The sequence below is a fragment of the Halichondria panicea genome, chromosome 7 (genome assembly GCF_963675165.1).
Source record: "Halichondria panicea chromosome 7, odHalPani1.1, whole genome shotgun sequence".
In the NCBI taxonomy this organism is placed as follows: domain Eukaryota; kingdom Metazoa; phylum Porifera; class Demospongiae; order Suberitida; family Halichondriidae; genus Halichondria; species Halichondria panicea.
The window spans coordinates 2,590,632-2,613,402 of NC_087383.1; the positions used below are offsets into that span (position 1 = coordinate 2,590,632).

Consider the following 22,771-nt stretch of genomic DNA (forward strand, 5'->3'; position numbering starts at 1 on the left):
TAGAAGGTAGAAACACACATGGCATCATCACATGACCATCATTCGTACATACACACTTTCAACTATTTGACTACAAATTCAGTTTTGGTTATCACATTTCTTATACCTAAACTTCTTGAAGGCGTCCGAGTGTACGGGTTCATTATTGACAGGGCAGCACTCTCAGCCTCAAACTGTGCAAAGGAACAGGAAAAACACGATAAACTCTTAAACCAACAGATATAACCAGACAATAATCATGGAAAGTTAATAATTTTCTGCTGATTTGGCGTTTTTTACCAACAAATAATTATCTAGTCCAGTACTAATTTATTGTACATAGATGCAGTGCATAATGTAGGCCATAATCTGTACAGGTATACTGTACCACTTTTATCACCTGTTGTTTGTAGCACTCAAATATCTACCCCATCGGCACACTGCTCTGCTCCAACTCCTCACAGCGATCCAGTGCCTTCTTGAGCTCTTCCTCCATCACAAGTCTCTCTTGAACAGCAGACTGGGTAATAGATTGCATGGTGGTCATGTACACACACACAGGTATACAGATACAACCATCACAACATCGTGGTAGTGGTACAGTAGTTATATAATTGCAGGTACATGTATTAATGAAAGCACCGCGGGTACTGATGCCTCGGTGAAGGTGCAAAACTACATAACATAAAGCTACACACATTATCATGATGAATATATTTGCATTTTTGCTGCATGCAAACTCAAATTGCATGGTGGTCGATCATGTACACACACACACAGGTAATACAACCACCATGTGGTAGTGGTACAGCTGTTTGCTCACTGCATTACCACAAAACAACAAATACCATACAATGTTGCTATGCAAACAACATGTGGTCCTAAGCAATGATGGCTTCTAGCACTTGTATGTTAAATGGGTACTTTTTGAGGGTTACAAAAATGGCTAATCTGCGAGACCCTCAAAAATTACCCGCTATAAGGTGGCCATCAATATTATAGTAAATGCTCTCACAATCTACTCTTAGTGGTATAATTTTTATATGGAAACTAATATACAAATGAAAGCACCGCGGGTGCTGATGCCTCGGTGGAGATGCCAAAGCTACATAACATAAAGCTACTAGAGTCTAATAGCTTTTATACACATGACATGATGAACAATTAATTTTGCTGCATGCAAACTCAAGGAGTGGGTAATGATCGACCACGATTGTTGTTAAAAACGAGCGATGCCAAAAGTTCAAGTCTAAAATTAATGGCTGCATTAGCAGAGCCTTGCAGCTCTCTTCTCACTCTTGCAGCTACCAATAGCTAGCGTTCTAGTGCAGAGCTAACTACAGTGGGGCCATAGGCAGTGCACGTACACAGTGGGGCCATAGGCAGTGCACGTACACAGTGGAGCCATAGGCAGTGCACGTACACAGTGGGGCCATAGGCAGTGCACGTACACAGTGGGACCATAGGCAGTGCACGTACACAGTGGGACCATAGGCAGTGCACGTACACAGTGGGACCATAGGCAGTGCACGTACACAGTGGGACCATAGGCAGTGCACGTACACAGTGGGGCCATAGGCAGTGCACGTACATAGTGGGACCATAGGCAGTGCACGTACATAGTGGGACCATAGGCAGTGCACGTACATAGTGGGGTCATAGGCAGTGCACGTACATAGTGGGACCATAGGCAGTGCACGTACATAGTGGGGGCATAGGCAGTGCACGTACATAGTGGGGCCATAGGCAGTGCATGTACATAGTGGGGGCATAGGCAGTGCACGTACATAGTGGGGCCATAGGCAGTGCATGTACATAGTGGGACCATAACCCTTTACAGGTCAAATTGTTGTAAATATTACAACAACAAAGGAGCATGCTATTAACTTGTCAATATTGATCAATGTTGATATTGGATTGTGTGGTAGATTGTGAGAGCTTTGAAGTACTAGTTTTGCTGAGCTGCTTGACACTTGAAACTGGATTGGCTCTGGAAGCATTGTTGACTTTGTACTCTTTTTTTTTTCAGGTGATCTTAACTGCTTATTCTCCTGTTCAGCCATTGTCTGTTGGCTACTGCTTCCATCTACGTTTCTACACCACCTTTAAAGATGATAAGTTTACTATATACTTTCTCCAGACACAACTCATCTTTTGTGTGTCCTACTGTGACCCTTTACCAGTCAAATTGAAGGTTTAGACCAGCTACAGCTTTTAAAGGCCACACATACTTCCATTGAGGCAAGCAGCAAGGCATAATCGACTGGTTAGTGTGTGTGTGTGTGACGTGGGTGTGCACAACCATTGTCCCACGCCCATCTTCTAAGCTAGTCTGGCCACGCCCTCCACAAAGAAGTCTTCATTGGGGGGCGGCGATCAAATCAAGCTAAGTTGGTGGGTTGGGCTGACCACAAATTCAAATTCAAACTAAAGTGATGACCCTTTTCCCGATTGAACGATTGACCGGTAAAGGGATAAGCAATGCATGTACATAGTGGGACCATAAGCAGTGCATGTACATAGTGGGACCATAGGCAGTGCATGTACATAGTGGGACCATAAGCAGTGCATGTACATAGTGGGACCATAAGCAGTGCATGTACATAGTGGGGACCATAGGCAGTGCACGTACATAGTGGGACCATAGGCAGTGCATGTACATAGTGGGACCATAGGCAATGCATGTACATAGTGGGACCATAGGCAGTGCATGTACATAGTGGGACCATAGGCAGTGCATGTACATAGTGGGACCATAAGCAGTGCATGTACATAGTGGGGCCATAAGCAGTGCATGTACATAGTGGGGCCATAAGCTCTGTACACACACTAGAGGTCAATTTGAGTACCTTTTCTACTTTGCTTAAAAAAATGTTTTTTCAGGTGAGTTGAAGGTGTACAATGCAGTAAGGAACTAGACTGAATAGTTTTAAGCACAAAACCTCCAAATTGCACCTTAGACAATCATTCCGCCAAATTTTTCCGGTTGCTGCCCCCCGAACCCCCCCCAAATGTTCAACAGCGTACGGCCGTCGTCATTTCCCCCCTTAGATAAAAATCCTGCTTGAAACCCTAACAATAGTGAGTATTTGTGACATACCGTATAAGTAGAGGTTGTATGGTGAAAATGTTCGTATATTTCGTACTGTAGAGCATCATACACTGTACGAAAAATAAAACTACAAAACTATTCTACAGTAATAGGCTCAATGTGGCTGTATGAATATTTAAAATACGAAATATTTCCAGTCCTACAGTATTATAAACTCTTTAACCACAACTTTGGTAAACATAATATTATTTCTTACCTAAACTTCTTGAAGGCATGAGTGAGTGTTCGGGTTCATTACTGACAGGGCATCATTCTCAGTCTCAACTCACATCAACCTCCAGCATGGGGTGGGTCGATCACAGTGACATAACACACACAAACTGTGCAAAGGAACAGGAAAACATGATAAACCGGCATTACGGTAACTTAAACCAACAGATGATAAATGGACTAAAATCATGAAAACTCACTAATAATAACGAGTGTTGCAAACTGCGATGTGCTAATGCATGCCTCTCACTTATAGTTTCGATTAGGGGGGAGGGGCTAAATGAGGCTATTTATAGTATGTAAAATCGCCAGCTATGGACCCCAACTAGTACCTAAATGTAAATTTTAGGGGAGGGAGGATTGGAGCTAGAGGGGGATATCCCCCTTCCCCCCTGTATGACACCCTGCTCACCCTTTAGAAGACTGCCCCCCCCCCCCATACACACACACTCACCCCTCTAGAAGAATGTCCCACCATAGCCTTCGGAGCTGTCTCCCTCCTCTTAGCAATCACTCCATCGATGTGTGTCTTGAGTACCTCGTTTCGACTAATCTTGGACGCTATATACCCGCCACTGTAGCATGTAGCACCACTCTGTGATGTGCCTCAAGACCTTTCTCCTTCACAGCAAGCTCTTGCAGCTGGTGTAGGAAGACCAGTATATTCGAGAGCCTTTGATAAGAGAATTCCAGTGTCAGGAGAAATACGAGTTGGTAGAAAGCGAGTGTGTTAGCAGGGCTAGTGCAGAGAGTTTTGGCCAGTTCCAGGAGATTGGTGAAGAGAGAGTTGACTGGTTTAGAGAGGAATCCTTTCAAAACCACACCCAGTGAGAACCCTACAGCCTCCAGACTCACCCAATCACTGCACAAGGGGAGGGTATAAATGCACGTACATGTAGCTGTAAGCACTGCACATGATTGTATACATAGTGAAAGTTAAGACAAAAGCTCATATGGACCTGTATAACTGACAAATAAAATCTAGTACGCCTCAAATGCACACTGAACATAGCAAGGTGCCACACACACACACACACACACACACACACACACACACACACACACACACACACACACCCACGCACGTGTTGAGAGGAATCTTGTCCTTGTTGGCATGGTGATCTACGAGACGATGCCAGAGTAGGGCCACATCCAGCTGTGTGCTGGGCTCTCGAATGAGGAGCAATTGGACGAGGGAGGTGAACAGTTGCCCTGGGAACGCCGTCTCTAGCACTGATGCGTGACAGGTGTCAGCCACCGCCCTCAAACACTTCACCAGGGAGGTAGTCAACATGGGGCTGCATAATAAAGGAGACAATACAATTATGGAAGCATAAACACTTAGTAATGCACGCAGTCTATTGTGCATGGTCACATAATTATAAGCAGGTCATCCTCTATAATCTACTCAAAGGTTACTGCTATAAACAGGACTCACGAAGGCACCAGAATCAGAGAACACGTACATGTACAAACAGTGTTTATGACAGGAAACTAAACACAAACAGCTACACAAATAGCTAAATAAAGCAACAGCTTTATAATTACAATTCTCACCTGTTTGAGTGTCTTGAGGTGCCAGAGGATGTACAGACAGTCCAGTACTAGTGGTGGCTCCACTATCAAGACCCCCTGAGGCCACGGGTACATAAGAGTTGATGAGCCCCAGTATATCTGGCTTGTGATAGTCGGGAAGGACTCCTGCAAACTCCCCCACAGTGATAGTGATGGATTGCTGAAAGGTCAGAGAGGACGTGAGGTCGGAGGGGCCTTCTGAAACGGTTTCTATGGAGATACGAAGGTGGCGGACCAGTACAGACGGACCTGCATGAGTGGACACGAGCTAAGTAATGTAAATACATGTATGCAGATTTAAAGCGTGGAATTAAACCACACTACCGTATTACTAGAATGTTTTGCGAGCATCAAACATTTGCGAATTTTGCGAGGGTTGATCAATTCGCAACAATAAAATCCGCAAAACCTAAATTATTACTAGTAAATACACACGATCTTTGCCAGAACGCAATAGTTAGATCGCAAAAGGTCAAATTTTCTGCTGATTTGGCTCATTCGAAAAGGTTTTTCACCCGCAAAATTATTCTAGTAATACGGTACGTATAATTATAAAGATTAAGCCAGTGTCAAAACATACAATGCCATGTACAAACTTTAATAACAGCTATGAAAGTATCTACGAACGAAGAATAAATGCGTATAGCCTTCTTTAGAAAATGGCCCAAAAATAGTGTGTGCAACCATACAAGTACTTTACCATGGAGACTCACCTAGAGAGCTGTCTGCTGCCACGGCAACACACTTAGAGAGTGTGCCGAGGATCCCTTGTTTGGTCTCCCAGGACTCCTTCACCTTGGTATCCAGGTGGTCCACTGGGGGGCTGTGGGGGTACATGATACATACTGTACACTGAGGGAGTCCATGTGAGTGGAAAGGTACAATACACATGTACATGTAGGTACCGTATAGCGGGTAGTTTTCGTGGAGTAAAAAATTCGTTCAACTCGAAAAACGGTGGTTTTTGTGAGTAAAAATTGTTTAGTCTCGTTGCCTGCACTGCATTCCGGTAAGCCACGCCTACGTTAAAATTTCGTGGAGGTCAGCTTGCCCACGAAAATTACCTGCTATAATTACCCGCTGTCTTCGTGGGGGATACACATGTCTACACTGGAGGGAACAATTGATCAAGAATAAATAAAGAGTATGTTGGACCTGAAAGCTATCAATGTTACATAACAGAATAAAGCAGAGAGTATCGAAATACTGTTGACAGTCCGTTATGGACAGTCAAGTCAGAATTCCACAAATTTTTATCAAGCGTGACGCACTATACACTATGGTGAGAACACTTGGCCACCAGTACATGTATATACGTGTACCTGCATGGCTTCCACGACGATGGCGTACACACCAGCTGTGAATTCCTTGTCCGATATCTATAGTTTGTTTAGGTCAAAGTGTCTACAAGGGGAGCAATGGAGTGTTACTAGGAAATGAGACAATGGTTGTCATGGTACTGGACCTGCTGAGACAACATTGCACAATAGGTCATAGCACTTTACTAACATCAGGAGTTCATTAAGAATCCTAATGAACTCCTGCTGAATGCAGTTCCATTTAAGTTACACCTATTAGGGAAACCACCTTGCCTACAAGTACAGTGTTGTAACACATACGTACGCACAATGTATATATATACATTAGGAAACCACCTTGCCTACAAGTAGCACCGACGCACACAAGGCATTGACCGACTTACTGCAGTATTGGCTTGAGGACACTATCGATGGGAGAGAGTCCGGCAAAAGCGATAAGCTCCTGCAGTGAGACTATCCTGAGAGTACCCCCCCAGACTGTCCCCCTCCTCCACAACAGGCTGGATCTCACCAGACTCTCTGTCAGAGTGGGAGGGAGGTTACTATTGGCACACACTGTATAAGTATCTAAGGCCATCAATAGGTAAGTTTGATACAGACTGAGGCTATCAACATTTACTCATTGAAGTATGTGTATTAGCCAGTGCTTCAGGAGTAGAACTGAAGAAAATTGTAGTGACTTTCCTAGACAGTATACCTTGACTGGCGACACTGTGACTGTGCATATTGAAGAGGAAGGGCGGCACTATCTTGTTCATGTGATCTAGGTCCCAAATGTTCATCTGGAGGTTGTCTTGCCGACCAATCTTCTTTATCACTCCCCTCAGCCCTTGCAACCCAGCCATCCGCGTCCTGTGTGAGGTGTAGTGGGGAGGGGTGGAGTTGGTGATGAAAGCAATGTTATCACAAGTTATGCATGTGGCAGAGCACCCTAAGGGCGGTACAGTTAAAATATGACACCTAACACTTCGACCTGTGGCCACTCAAACTCATTTCATGTACACATACTCGTGATATTTATCGGCGTCGTCCACATTCTTGGTGAGGCTAAGAGAGGCAAAGCGGTGGATGAGGAAGTTGTACTGTCTGTGGTAGGGGGTGTTCCCTTCCTCTCGCTCGGCAAACTTCACAAACTGTGTGTGTGCGGAGGAAGGGTCGTCAATGTACACTATTAACAAAATGTAAAGTACATGTACATGCAATCTAATCGTGAAGATACACGTTCACTCTCTGCACTCACCCACCCACCCACCCACACACTCTACTCACACACCCACTCCCACACCCACACACATCACACTCCCCCCTACTCACCGAATTGGTGGCCAGTTTTGTGTTGCTAGTTTCCAGCATATTATGCAGTATATCCAGGTAGCTATCCACAATCAACTGGAGCTTTCGTGAATCACAGGCTGACAGCAGCTTCTCCGTCACTTGCAGAGCCACACTCACATGCCTGGGGGGAGGGAGAGGCATGAAAATGGTATTTTGTACCATGTTTGGGAGAAAGCCATTGGTTGTCATAGATATAACATTTAAAGTTCCCAGCCACATAAGATACATCATTTTCTGTTCCGGAGGTACGGGGATGGTCGATAAATTTCCCTAGCTATACATGACATGTCGACATTGTATACTGTACAGGTATGTCTCTGAAATAGTCGTCTAACCCGTTTCTCTCTCTTTTGCAGGCTCTGACGCAGTCTCAGAGCGAGGTACTCTCCAATATTGTCCAGATGGTCAGGGGAGGTTTGAACAAAGAAGAGCAGCTTGTCTATATTAGCAGACACAGGTGTGGGTGTTTGAGGGTCCTTTGGGAAGAGCCCATCAACCAGCCGTTTGTAGCGAGGTTTGGGGCAGCAGAAGCACGTCGCCATAGTTAGATCTAGTTTTGTGTCTTGATTGATTGTAGACCTAGCATTTATTTGTAAAACGTAGAGCAGAGGTTTTTATGTAATATGTTGGCAACCCTGCGCTTTCTTCTGGGTTTCTCACCCGTATCGTTTGAGGTACCCCCGAACGAGTCGGGTAAGAACTCAGCTAGTTAGATAAATCCCCTTTTTAGATAGTTCGTCGGGAATGGGGATGGCATTCTGGCCTACATTGACCGTATATGGGACTTCTGGTCGAAGTAACGGAATAATGCTTGGTATCGTCGGTAATGTGGGGAGGCTCATGCGGGTTTGAGTACGGGGGGCACTAGTGGATACGAGGGGAACATGTGCTAGTGAGGTACTTGACATACCTGCCGTTCCGGCTGTGTAGCGGTGTTGTTGGACTGCTGCCAGAATCCGCTGGTCCATTGCGGTGATGATCGTTGGTAACACCGCACCGAGGGCTGCCTGGACAGAATTGGCAATCATGGTGTTGAGAGTTGTCGGAGTTGTTGTAGGGTTGGTGGAACTGATCGGCGGTGTTCCAGTTGAGGATGTGCTCGAGGAGGTAGTGGTCATCTTCGTATAGAGAATTACAGGATAGATCAGCAAGGGAAATCTTGAGAATTATAGGATAGACCCAGAAGAGAAGTTGTTTTCTTGTTCTTTCACCGACTGCCTGACCACGTGTTCCTTGCGCATGCCCGTGTTGGTTGCAATTGGTATCTGTACATACTTCACCTGTTAACCACATTTAATCCTTCTGATTAAATTCCATTATATTTCTGAGAGAGCTAGCTGCAAGGCACAGATTTATTTGCTGGAATGGCCACTAAAGAGCAGAACCAAGGTATAAAGACTGTCATGTTTACTACAAAGGATAAACACAATGATTGCTAAAGCATAAAACCCTCATTGGTGATTGCTAACCTTGTGTGCTTGCTATCTATTTTCAGAGCTCACAATTGACGATCTGAAGACAGAAATGAAACTGACTGATGAGCAGCTCAATACAGCAATACAGGAACCAGATCTACCCGAGTTAGCAGCATGTTTCGACAATGTTCACAAAGGCTATCTTGAAAAACTGGAGCTCTCACCTGGAGAACAAACTGACGTGAGGACTAGAGCATATGTAGATGGCACTCTGGCGGGAATGTTGCTGGCTCTGAAATTCTGGATACTGACCAACGGACAAGACGCCACCTTCCAAGCTCTGCTACTCATCATACTCTCCCTGCTCAAAGAAGACGTTGCTGTTCGAGTGTGCAAGTACTTGTCTGACAAATGTGAGTCTGTCATGTGAGAGTGTGGTCATTGTGGTACCATACGTTGTGGGAGTGATTGCAACCAAATAAGGGACTCTTCAACTTAATTGCTATTGTTACACATACAATTCTGTATTAACTATCACCATGTACCAGGAATAGTACTCACCTATTGTTTTGTTTCCCCAGACTCCACCACCTCGTGTCCCCCCTCCCGAGAGAGGGTCCTGCTGAACCACAAGCTGTCCTCGTACAGGGACTACCTACAAAGTCGCTACAGAGCACGAGTATCCACATCAGCCACACAATGGCCTCCTGTTCCAACAAACAAAGTCTTCAAACTGGCCATGATTCAGAAGGAGAAAATACAGAGAGGAAGAATCGACGATGAATTTGTTAAACTAACAATTACGGGGAAAATTGATGATATTTTGCTTCAAAAAACTCAAATTGACTTAATGAATATTTTCTCTGAGATTGGAAATAGACAGAACTTTGTGTTGATTGAAGGAGCTCCCGGCTCTGGCAAGAGCACCCTTGCTCTACACATCTGTCAGGAGTGGGCAAAGGGGAAACTGTTCCAAGAGTTTGATATTTCAATCCTCGTGAGACTGAGAGATCCCCTTGTTAAAGAAGCAAAAACAATAGAAGATCTTCTCCCTTGTAGGAATTCAACACTGGCGTGCCAAATAGGGGCAACAATTTCAGGGACTGATGGCAAAGGTGTACTGTGGGTGCTGGACGGATGGGACGAACTTCCTTCTGACCTCCCTAGAGACTCAATCATTAACAAACTAATTCGACCAGACATGTCACAAAAAGGAGCCCTACACGAATCAGCTGTGATTGTAACATCTCGACCGTCATCTTCGGCTGAGCTCCACCCACTAGTCTCGTCCAGGGTGGAGGTGTTGGGGTTCACTCCACATCAACTAGAACAGTATTTTACCGAGTGTCTGGAAGGTGACTCACAAGCTGTGCAGACTCTACTGGAGAGAATTCGAGAGAACCCAGTGGTAGAAGGTAGCTGCTACCTCCCCCTCAATGCTTCCATTGTCGTTAATTGCTTCCTTTCTGACAACCACTCCCTCCCCACATCCAACCACGGGATATTCACATCGGTTGTCCAAAGCTCTCTCAAGAGATACCTCCAGGAGAAGTTGGGGAAGACCACTCCAGTGGGAGACATCACATCCCCAGACTCACTGCCCTCGGAAATCAGAACACAGACCGTACAAATGTGTCAACTTGCATATCATGGGATTGAAGCCAACAAAGCAACATTTACTGACGGTGATTTGGCTGCTCTTCGCATTACGAAGGACATTTCAAACGTTGGATTATTACAAACTGTTCCCAGCATCATTAGCGATGGTGATCTGGTTTACTACTGCTTTCTCCATCTGTCTATTCAAGAGCTACTAGCAGCAATCCACATCTCTCTCATGTCTCCCAAGCAACAAATTTCTGTATTCCAGAAGCTATTTGGTAGTCCTCGATTCAGTGCAGTCTTCCAATTTTATGCTGGTATCACCAAACTGAGAACTAGTAGACCAATCCTCAGCTTGCTACCTCGATTCTTGTGTCCAGTTCCAGCCACTGTTTTTGATCTGGTCCAAAAGGTTGTCAAAACTGAGAAAGAGAAGTATGGTGAGCCAAAGCCCCTTTTGTTGTCCCTCATCAATTGTTTGTACGAAGCTGAAGACTCGCGACTGTGTGTGTTTGTGGCTAATCTTCTTAATCACAATCTACATCTTGATTACACTACAATGAATCCTATTGACTGCCTCTCTGTTGGATATTTCGTATCAGCTTGTTCCAACACCAGTAATGGATTCACACTTAGCCTCAGCATTTGCTCTATTGATGACCAAGGCTGCAAATTTCTGGCCCGAGGACTCTCCAAGTGTCCCAACTCTAATAATGATATTCCTACAGCAGGGATACACATTGCCGAGATTATCGAGAACACTAGTTCAATATCTGAATTGAATTTGTCTTTTAATGCCATTGGTAACAGTGGACTTTGCACACTCTGTGCGGCCTTGTCCACTAACACATCATTAAAGAGCCTGAACCTGACCAATTGCTCACTAACAATATCAGACGACAATGGAGCTGCCCTCTATCAACTTCTGAATACAAACAATTCCCTCGAATATCTTAGTTTGTATGGTAACACAGTGACTAGCTGTCGTCACATTGCTGCTGGACTTGCAGTTAATAAGACTCTGAGAACATTGTACTTGGATGACTGTGAACTGACTGATCAGAGTATCGAGGAGCTATCAACTGGACTGATCAACAAGATTGAAACACTGTACATTTATGCTAATGCCTCAATAACAGAAGATGGAATGAAGACACTTGCCAGACATCTAACCACCCACTGCTCTGAACTGACACTATTGTTGATACCCGACCACCTAGAGTCCTGTATCGAGACAGTATTCAGGGACGCTAACAAAGAGAGGAAGAGAAATGGACTACCCGAGATTGGTGTGCATACATTATAATACTTATATATACTAAATTATAATTACTTAATAAATGTTATTTATAATTACTGATTTTTAGTAATTATAATTATGTTTAGTTATAATTATATTATGATTATATTGTTGTTATTAATTAATTAATAAATGTTAATTAATTTGTTGTGTTATGCATCTAATCTCTATCATTGGTCAATATAATTATAGCACATGTACAGATGGTGACGAGTGAATTCAATGCTTCCCACTGACACGGAGAGCATGTCATGCACTAGCTGTATGTATGTAACTGAATACACTATTGTAATAATGCTATAATCTCCACCTAGCTAGCCTCCTTCACAGGCTTTCAAGAGAAGTGCGGCCTGGGCCGGGATCGAGGCTAATCATTAATTTTATTCTAGAACAATTATTTGCTTCAGTGCACAGAAGACTAGAAGGATGTCAGCACATTACATAACTAAAAAACAAATCAGTTGGAATTGGTCAATATAGCACAGTAATAATGATGGTTTAAATTCAATTCTCCCTACAGTGTGTCACAGAGAGCTGTACGTATAAAACTGTCAATGAACACAATTTGCTAATGGGAATCCAATTTAACGCTCTGTCGATTTTGTTAATGAGGAAGATAAGCAGATTAACGTTCACTTTGGCCCTCCCAAACATCTTCATGATTGCCAGGCCCTCGTATTGCAGCTGAAGGAGGTCCTGTGTGGGGAGAAGAGAGGACAGTGAAACACTTCAACTGGTGTATAAGACAAAGAATGCATGTATTTGTAAGACAAATGAATACATGTACTTACATACACCGTACAAGCATACCAACACTATACCTGACACAAGGCAGTAAACTTCTCGAACACTTTACGTACCTACCAAATTAATTCTACCTGTACAAACACCCTCACCTGGAGGACCAGCTCCACCTTCTCTATCTGCCTGATGTGATCTCAAACACAACATGTCTGAACCTGAACCTGGGCGAATCAGAATTCATAATTTCATTTCATTCATTATTTTTTACCAACAAATAATTATCTAGTCCTGTACTAATTTAATGTACATAGATGCAGTGCATAATGTAGGCCACCGGCAATTACGACACGTGATCCCAGAGTATACGTTGAAGTTAGCCGCTCCTTCTCTTATTTATGGGCTCCTGGTATTAACAAGGCAACAAAGCAATCTAAATCATAACTTGGAATTGCCTGTAAAATGTAAACCCCTTATAATAAGGAAATTTGATGGGTGTTTTAATTGGGCGATTTACTGAAAAATTCCCAAATTAAAATGTTCTGGTGGACACAACGTCACTGTATATAGTATTGTATTGCATTCGCCAAATAATTACCAAATTTCCAGCTGTACAGTACGTCAACTCTCCTCATACTTTGTTTAACTGAAGTGATTGCGATGGTACGTAGCTCAGCTAACTTGTTGCTTGATTCATTGTGGCAAAATGATATGAACTCAAACTTGTATGTATAGGGAGCTGAGGGCCTGTATTTACTATCTTTACTATCTATGCATTTTATCCGGGTCTAACTACCGCTGCATATGTAGTGAATCAAATCCGAAAGGAACTTGTGTTGCTCAAAATTTGATTTTCCCAGAAGCAGCTTGTTGACCTCGAGCATCAAGTATAAATGAGTAGGAGGAATGATAATGCTGTGCAAGTAGAGTACATTCTTTAAGTTGTGTGAAAGTCTGCAGTATAGATAGTCTGTAAGATGCATCACTTTACTGTGATTTTGTGATGTGTGGGTGGTGCATGTGGGTGGATTAAAATAACACACAGACAGAGGTAATCACTACATTGTGGTTGCAGTGCTCTTGCAAAGGAAAACCACTGTACTAGCAACAACTTCATTAGGAAGAGTATGCAACTCCACATACTTAAAACCGTAGTAGGCCGCCTGTTCAACCTTCGTCACATGCTGTCAGGGTTTCATAGGATAAAAACTTGGGGGGGGGGAAGGTGTACGTGCACCGAAAAATGTTGACCACACCTCTTATTACTTATTACATCACTATACATAAAGGTATAAACCCTGGCTGTCGTGAAATCTTAAATTAGGATGTTTGCAATGAATTATCAAGTACCTTTACAAGGGGCTAGCACATTGTATCTCAAGTGGCTGTGGTTACAATCAGGGTTTCATGAAGATGGGTGGGAGCCCTCGGATTTCCCAAAATTCCCCCCTGGAAACATGAAAAATTAAAGATGTACCAAATTGTACAGTGAGATCTAGTACATGTAGCTATAATGATTATTCTACATGTATCAGTCAGATCAGTTGAGAAAAAGCCTCTTACGTCCGTATAGCGGGTGTATTTCGAGGGTATAAATTTTTGTGGAAATGCCTTTAGAAAGGTTTTCGCGAATTTAATTTTCGTGGTATAGCGCCCTTTTTGCAGCATGCATGCAATATTAAATTCGCGGTTCATGCCTAATCCGCGAAAACACGAACATTTATACCCTCGAAATATACTCGCTATACGGTACATCATATCCATTTTGATCTAGCACATGGTACAGTTCAAAAGTTCAGACAGGAGATGTACATACATAAAATGGATGTGTACAATTATTATATGATACCCTTTCAAATTTAAACCTTACAACATAAGCAGTGCATGTACATAGTGGGACCATAAGCAGTGCATGTACATAGTGGGACCATAGGCAGTGCATGTACATAGTGGGACCATAGGCAGTGCATGTACATAGTGGGACCATAGGCAGTGCATGTACACAGTGGGACCATAGGCAGTGCATGTACATAGTGGGACCATAAGCAGTGCATGTACATAGTGGGACCATAGGCAGTGCATGTACATAGTGGGGCCATAGGCAGTGCATGTACATAGTGCAGTGCATGTACATAGTGGGGCCATAAGCAGTGCATGTACATAGTGGGGCCATAAGCAGTGCATGTACATAGTGGGGCCATAAGCAGTGCGTGTACATAGTGGGACCATAGGCAGTGCATGTACATAGTGGGGCCATAGGCAGTGCATGTACATAGTGGGACCATAGGCAGTGCGTGTACATAGTGGGGCCATAGGCAGTGCGTGTACATAGTGGGACCATAGGCAGTGCGTGTACATAGTGGGGCCATAAGCAGTGCATGTACATAGTGGGGCCATAGGCAGTGCATGTACATAGTGGGACCATAGGCAGTGCATGTACATAGTGGGACCATAGGCAGTGCATGTACACAGTGGGACCATAGGCAGTGCATGTACATAGTGGGACCATAAGCAGTGCATGTACATAGTGGGGCCATAGGCAGTGCATGTACATAGTGCAGTGCATGTACATAGTGGGGCCATAAGCAGTGCATGTACATAGTGGGGCCATAAGCAGTGCATGTACATAGTGGGGCCATAAGCAGTGCGTGTACATAGTGGGACCATAGGCAGTGCATGTACATAGTGGGGCCATAGGCAGTGCATGTACATAGTGGGACCATAGGCAGTGCGTGTACATAGTGGGGCCATAGGCAGTGCGTGTACATAGTGGGACCATAGGCAGTGCGTGTACATAGTGGGGCCATAAGCAGTGCATGTACATAGTGGGGCCATAGGCAGTGCATGTACATAGTGGGGCCATAAGCAGTGCATGTACATAGTGGGGCCATAAGCAGTGCATGTACATAGTGCAGTGCATGTACATAGTGGGGCCATAGGCAGTGCATGTACATAGTGGGACCATAGGCAGTGCATGTACATAGTGCAGTGCATGTACATAGTGGGACCATAGGCAGTGCATGTACATAGTGGGACCATAGGCAGTGCATGTACATAGTGGGACCATAGGCAGTGCGTGTACATAGTGGGACCATAGGCAGTGCATGTACATAGTGGGGCCATAGGCAGTGCATGTACATAGTGGGACCATAGGCAGTGCGTGTACATAGTGGGGCCATAGGCAGTGCGTGTACATAGTGGGACCATAGGCAGTGCGTGTACATAGTGGGGCCATAAGCAGTGCATGTACATAGTGGGACCATAAGCAGTGCATGTACACAGTGGGACCATAGGCAGTGCACGTACATAGTGGGACCATAGGCAGTGCGTGTACATAGTGGGGCCATAGGCAGTGCGTGTACATAGTGGGGCCATAGGCAGTGCGTGTACATAGTGGGGCCATAGGCAGTGCGTGTACATAGTGGGGCCATAGGCAGTGCGTGTACATAGTGGGGCCATAGGCAGTGCATGTACATAATGGGGCCATAGGCAGTGCGTGTACATAGTGGGACCATAGGCAGTGCGTGTACATAGTGGGGCCATAGGCAGTGCGTGTACATAGTGGGGCCATAGGCAGTGCGTGTACATAGTGGGGCCATAGGCAGTGCGTGTACATAGTGGGGCCATAGGCAGTGCGTGTACATAGTGGGACCATAGGCAGTGCATGTACATAGTGGGACCATAGGATATCCCCCTTCCCCCCTGTATGACACCCTGCTCACCCTTTAGAAGACTGCCCCCCCCCATACACACACACTCACCCCTCTAGAAGAATGTCCAACCATAGCCTTAGGAGCTGTCTCCCTCCTCTTAGCAATCACTCCATCGATGTGCGTCATCTTGAGTACCTCATTTCGACTAATCTTGGACGCTAGATGCAGCACACCCGCCACTGTAGCATGTAGCACCACTCTGTGATGTGCTTCAAGGCCTTTCTCCTTCACAGCAAGCTCTTGCAGCTGGTGTAGGAAAGACCAGTATATCTGAGAGCCCTTGATAAAAGAATTCCAGTGTCAGGAGAAATACGAGTTGGTAGAAAGCGAGTGTGTTAGCAGGGCTAGTGCAGAGAGCTTTGGCCAGTTCCAGGAGATTGGTGAAGAGGAGTTGACTGTTTTAGAGAGGAATTCTTTCGAAACCATACCCAGTGAGAGCCCGACAGCCTCCAGACTCACCCAATCACTGCACAAGGGGAGGGAGGAGTTAACGGTGCAGTACTCTATAAATACGTGTACATGACCTGTAAGCACTGTACACCATAATTATACACAACCACACTATCATTGATTGTGTACACGGTGAAAATTAAGACAAAGCTCAAAATATGCACACACATGTACTTACATGTATAACTGACAAGTATGCCTCAAATGCACACTGAACATACCAAGGTACACACACACATGCACCACGTACGTGTCGAGAGGAATCTTGTCTTTGTTGGCATGGTGATCTACGAGACAATGCCAGAGTAGGGCGATATCCAGCTGTTGCCCTGGGAACGCCGTCTCTAGCACTGATGCGTGACAGGTGTCAGCCACCACCCTCAAACACTTGACCAGGGAGGTAGTCAACATGGGGCTGCATAATAAAGGGGAAGTATATGGAAGCTTAAACACTAGTAATGCAGTGAAACCGTGCAGTCTATTGTGGTCACGCAGGTCATCCTCTATAATACAGCCACTATTAGTCTACTCAAAGACTACAATAATTAAGTTTTACAAAGGCGCCAGAATCACACTAAGTACTTTTACATAGAACACGTACATGTACAAACAGTGTTTATGACAGGAAACTAAACACATGCATGTACACAAATAGCTACATAAAGCAACAGCTAAACATTCCCTCTCACCTCCTGATCATGCAGGAACTTCATAAACCTGGTGTACTTAGGACTCGTCACATGATCTTAGAGCAAAAAATACGGACGTGGTCGAGGATTTGAGTGGGGCTAAAGTGAGAAAGGAGGTTGTGGGGGGAGGGGCCTCAGACCAGGGCTGGTGGGACGCAGTGTCATGTGAGAGAAGACTCGGACACATGGTCCTCCGTCTGGACAGCTGCTGTGAGGAGAATGAGAACTGTAAAGCACTGGATTTGAAACGTACTCTTTTGTACCACATAACTAATGACCTCACAAACACACCACTTGGTGTGCAACCATTAATTGTACTCTTAAAGTGAGTGAGCTCACCTTTGGTAGCGCTGACTTATCACAGCTGTTTGTCTAATTCTCCAGAATTCTGAGCTTTCCCTAGAGGTACGTGACAGAATATCTAATTATATATAAGACTTTATGTTGTGAGGTTGAGAAAAGAGCTCCAATATACATTAATTAGTAGACACTGAATAAGCAGATGACCAGATACTAATTCAGAAACAGACATACATGTTGGTAGTCCTAGGACATATTGCAGTGCTTATAATTATAGCTATTCGAGGGTGCTCTGTCAAAGTCAGCCATAAAGTTATTATTAATTTAATACATGTACATGTACCCGGGTATATAGGGAGCGAGTGCAGACAACTACACGTGTACATATATTATCGAGGGTGCAAAGAACCCGGTATCTGGCACTCTTATATGCACGTGATCAGTCTACTTGCTATTAGCGGCCTCTCAAAATTGCATGGCTAAGAAACTTGCAGCAATATACTGAAACCATTTTATTAAGGAGCATGTTAATGCGTACTGCTATAGGTGGACCTTTTGGGTGGGCACTTTGTATGGGTTACTTCTTGGAGAAAGGTCACAATCATGGTACATGCATGTATTTCTTATGTACACTTATACTATAGCGTGATGGCGTTGTTAATTGGACATGTTGTTAATACTAGTATGCTTGTAATGTAAGCCCACAGGCATAAATTTTAGGTACGTATATTTATAAGTGTGAAACTTCTTACTACACTGTACGTATAGTCTCATATATACAGTAGACACTCACTTCTAGGGAATGATTACTCACGGAACATGCCCTGTCTACTGCATTGGATAAGACTCCCCACCCAAAGTTGTAGATCACATACATACAGTAGACACTCACTTCTAGGGAATGATTACTCACGGAACATGCTCCGTCTACTGCATTGGATAAGACTCCCCACCCAAAGTTGTAGATCACCATTCAATGTTCGGATCAAGTGCCATGTACAGCATCGGATGTTGATTTAGTAGGCGTGGACAAGGAGTTAGCTTAGATACTGTTTAGGCTGTTTCTGTAAACATCCGGTGCCGTACAAGCCAATTGATCCTAATGCTCTACAGGACTCACCATTGGTACCCTCTGTGACCCCTTCTATAATGGGCTCGGCCAGCTTCTCATAGAGTGCGTCTGTTGTTTCTCATTGACAGCCCATATTAAAGATCTAAGCATACAACACAAGTAAGAATTTATAGTCTGCTAGTATGATATGGTTCCCCCCCCCCATGTTGTAGAATAATGACATCATCACATTAGTACTACATGTCACCACATTAGTTAATGCGATTAACTAAATACTGTGATGCGTTAGGTTAAGCATAGTGTAATCAACTTTTTTTAAGTGGGTATACCCTCGAAATATATATGCTATACGGTATCTGTACTGTATATACCAGTTCCTAGACTATTTATTATAGTGTAACCATTTTGAATCACTTAGTGTGGTACACCTGTGCTGTAGTATAGAGTAGTCTGCTCTCATTGTGTTAGTATGACTATCTGTTGTTTCTATTTAGTACCTTGACAGCCATTGACTCACATTTTTTCCAGCCGAGGTAAATGGAGCACAGCTATAGGTTACGTCTCTGTGGGGCATGTACAAATTGATTGACTGAAATTGTTAAGCAACTATAAGGACTTCACCTTAATCTTGTTCAGCGCACAATCCATCCACCCCCCGCCCACACACCTGGTCAGTAGACAGCTGATTGCCCATCCACAACATCAAAGGATTTTATCGCAGCTATGTACTTCATTGTACAGCTGCAAGGGGAGTGACGTGTGATACAGTGTGATTCAATGAAAGTCAGTACAACACAGTTAGTGTATGTTTACCAAAGAGGTACATGAGATTGTTCTGACAAATCATTCTTGTACTCTCTAATACACTTACAGGGTTTCATCTAGGATAACAAGTTTGGGGGGGGGGGAGATTTGGGAGTGCGTAAGCGCGTCGCAACATGTTTGGCTACGCCCACTTTTGTTTTTTTTTAAAGTTGATTACAACATGCTTAACCTAACGCATCACAGTAGAGATATCTACCTTTAGTTAATCACATTAACCCTTTAACCGTCGGATTCTTAATTAACAGTGAAGTGAAATGTCTGTAAATTCTCTATCGGGTTTCCAGAGCAATAAAATGCCTAGCAACCATATACCAATAGAATGCCCATACAACAAGGAATAAAATGGTGCAACATGTGTTGCCATAACAACCACGGTTATTACGCTTACCCGTTTTTATCATTTTAAATGCTCGGCCAGCGGTGAGATAAAATCCAAAAATTTTTTTTTATGGATCAGCCTATCATATGGTATAAAGGCTTGACTAAGTTGATTTTCTCATCATATGAATGTAACAGTGCTAAGATATATCAATTTGAAGTACAATACGTACATGTAATACTATATCGGTGAACGATCTATGAAATTTACAAGCTCACATAAAGACTGTTCATTACTGCTAATTCTATTTTAGCTATACTATATTTACTACTGATATTCTAGCTATACTATACTACTTGCCAGAGTCACACAGTGAGCCCTCTCCTGGTCTTTCACCGTCCTGGTCCATAGCTCTAGCGTCTAGGTCCATGTCATGCATGTCCTCAGTCCCAGACAGTTCATCAGCGTCTGGCATAAAGCTGGTAACCTTTGGGAGGTATCCTACTATCCCCTCTCCTTCATAGGCACTGTCATCACCAGAGGAGACATCGCCATTGCTGTCCTCAAGCTGTTCAAGCACATCGGCACAAGTAAACAACCTAGCCATAGCTATAAACTTCGTGCAGTAAGATGCTAATGAAATTTTAATATAGCAACGTGGCTTGGAAAATTCTAGACTAAATTGCACGTGATTCTACAGCTCTTCCTCTATACAGGGATGTGCGTAGTTCGAGCTACTTCCTAAGTATCGCAGAATTATAATTTCGCAAAAAAAGTCACTATTGCGGGCCACGATCGTGGCCCGTGACGGTTAAAGGGTTAACTAATGTGGTAATATGTAGTACTAATGTGATGATGTCATTATTCTACAACATGAGGGGGGGGAAGAACCACCCCCCCCCAATAGATGAAACTCTGACTAACTGATACAGTACCAGAAATGCAACCTTTATATGGGGAAAAAAAACGGGCAATAGTCTCTAGACACAATCGGCATCATGTATTGTGTATTTTGCCTAAGCCATAATCAGTACATACTGTATAGCAGGTCATTTTCGTGGGATAAAAAATCCGAGACAAAATCGTAGGCGTGGTGCAGCAGTGATTTTGTGTGTAAAAATTCCCTTTGCTTCACTGCATTGCATGCGTTCCAGTCAACCATGCCTACGTTTTCGTGAGTGATAAATATTCGTCAAGGTTTAGCTTGCCCACGGAAACTATACCCAGGACGCTATACATACGGTACGGTATACTGTACCACTTTATCACCTGTTTCAAGTACTCTTCCTTGTCCCGTTACTTTGTAGCACTCGAATATGTCCACCCCGTCCACTGCAGGCACACTGCTCTGCTTCAACTCCTCACAGCGATCCAGTGCCTTCTTGAGCTCTTCCTCCATCACAAGTCTCTCTTGCACAGCAGACTGGGTAATAGATTGCATGGTGGTCATGTACACACACACACAGGTATACAGATACAACCATCATAGCATCGTGGTAGTGGTACAGTAGTTATAATAAAGGTACAGTAGACTCTCGCTATTCCGACTCTCTGAAGTACGGCCTGAAATGTGGCCAACTCGCTATTCTGTATACTTGCTGCCCCAAACTAGTAATTTTATACGTGTACATTTTGGATGTGGTTTAGCAGAAAAACTGTGTGTGGGGGGAGTGGTTGGGGTGTACAATGAGAGGTAGGAAGCGGGATGCTTATGAACACTACAATGAAAGTTACAAAAAAGGTAAACCGTTTTGTGAGCAAACACTGCTGTAGGATTACATTGTAATAGAGAGGAAATGATTTATTATCTTTATTTATTATCCTCGAGACAAAACCGCAAAATTAGTCATTAATATTCGAGGTAGGTTGATTTTAAGCCGCGGCTATTTTCTGAAATGCAAACTACCGCGCTCTTCTGGCCAAGTTGCACTGTCCCAAGGGTGGCCGGATTAACGAGAGTCTACTGTACATGTATTAATTATACAGTATTCACCGAGTGTATACATGTACATGCTAAACTCACATCTGCCTTGCTGTTGGCCAGTTCCAATTCTCACTCCAGCTCAGCCATGACACCTGGGTCCATGATTTGAGACCTCTCGAGCAGCTTCTCCTCCAACTCGAGCTCCCTCAGCAGGTCATCCTCTAGACATTGAATGGTCTCACTCTTCTCCTCAACCTGACAAGGGAACATCAATAAGTTGCTGCCAGGTGGAGAATACTCGACATACAATAGTGACGTGCATGTACAGTCAAGTACAGAAAATCTGGCAATGAAATTTAACGGTATTCTCCAACTTTGAAATAAAGGTCAGCTTAAAGTTGGACTGTAGTTAGCAAATAGTAGATCGATTTTGATTAAAGGCCAGTGAATATTCTAACCACTGCACATGTGTATCTCTCACCTCTGTGGGTGGTATAGGAACGAGGGAGGCCCTCTGATACTGTCTAGAGGACTGGACTTCTTCTCACTGCCAATCTAGGAGGTATGAAAACATAATAATTATGCATTTGGTAAAGATCTGCTCCCAAACAACATTGCAATTGATCCACATTTACAGGTAAAGGGTCATTAAAGTAAAATATGAAATTTGAGCACAAACATTTCTCCTCTCACCTCCTGCTCATTCAGGAACTTCATGAACCTGGTAGGAGTGAAGTGCACTTTGAAGGACTCGTCACATGATCTTGGAGCAAAAGATACGGACTTGGTTGAGGATTTGAGTGGGGCTAAAGTGAGAGAAGAGGTTGTGGGGGAGGGGCCTCAGTGTCACGTGAGAGAAGATTCGGACACATGGTCCTCCGTCTGGACAGC

At 43.9% G+C, this 22,771-nt stretch overlaps 2 protein-coding genes and 2 long non-coding RNA genes across 7 annotated transcripts in view; 1 reads left to right on the forward strand and 3 right to left on the reverse strand.

The window, feature by feature from the left end:
* Positions 1–447: 447 nt before the first annotated feature.
* Positions 448–4,169, reverse strand: LOC135339212 (uncharacterized). 2 transcript variants are annotated; one of them, XR_010395911.1, is made up of 3 exons: positions 3,756–4,169; positions 3,288–3,411; positions 448–499 (listed from the first exon to the last, which is right to left on the reverse strand). It is a non-coding gene; the product is annotated as an uncharacterized LOC135339212 (long non-coding RNA). The 2 variants fall into 2 exon arrangements; XR_010395912.1 differs by lacking the exon at positions 448–499 and adding an exon at positions 528–2,242.
* A 3,000-nt stretch (positions 4,170–7,169) lies between these two features.
* LOC135339170 (uncharacterized) lies at positions 7,170–9,001 on the reverse strand. The gene is made up of 3 exons (XM_064535317.1): positions 8,441–9,001; positions 7,510–7,651; positions 7,170–7,328 (listed from the first exon to the last, which is right to left on the reverse strand). Exons 1-3 carry the CDS (start codon positions 8,821–8,823, stop codon positions 7,185–7,187), a joined length of 669 nt encoding a protein of 222 aa, XP_064391387.1. The 5' UTR covers positions 8,824–9,001; the 3' UTR covers positions 7,170–7,184.
* Positions 9,002–9,054: 53 nt separating this feature from the next.
* Positions 9,055–11,960, forward strand: LOC135338953 (NACHT, LRR and PYD domains-containing protein 12-like). Its single transcript, XM_064535048.1, has 2 exons — positions 9,055–9,337; positions 9,500–11,960. Exons 1-2 carry the CDS (start codon positions 9,055–9,057, stop codon positions 11,851–11,853), a joined length of 2,637 nt encoding a protein of 878 aa, XP_064391118.1. The 3' UTR covers positions 11,854–11,960.
* Positions 11,961–12,225: 265 nt separating this feature from the next.
* Positions 12,226–22,771, reverse strand: part of LOC135339189 (uncharacterized) — a 48,908-nt gene continuing 38,362 nt past the window's right edge. The window contains exons 8-12 of one of the 3 annotated variants that reach the window (XR_010395863.1): positions 18,861–18,954; positions 18,555–18,804; positions 17,780–17,839; positions 16,350–17,648; positions 12,226–14,037 (exon numbers count right to left, since the gene is read on the reverse strand). This is a non-coding gene — a long non-coding RNA (uncharacterized LOC135339189). Of the gene's footprint in view, positions 14,038–16,349; positions 17,649–17,779; positions 17,840–18,554; positions 18,955–22,771 lie in introns of all 3 variants that reach the window. The other 2 variants (XR_010395865.1, XR_010395861.1) reach the window with 2 other exon arrangements.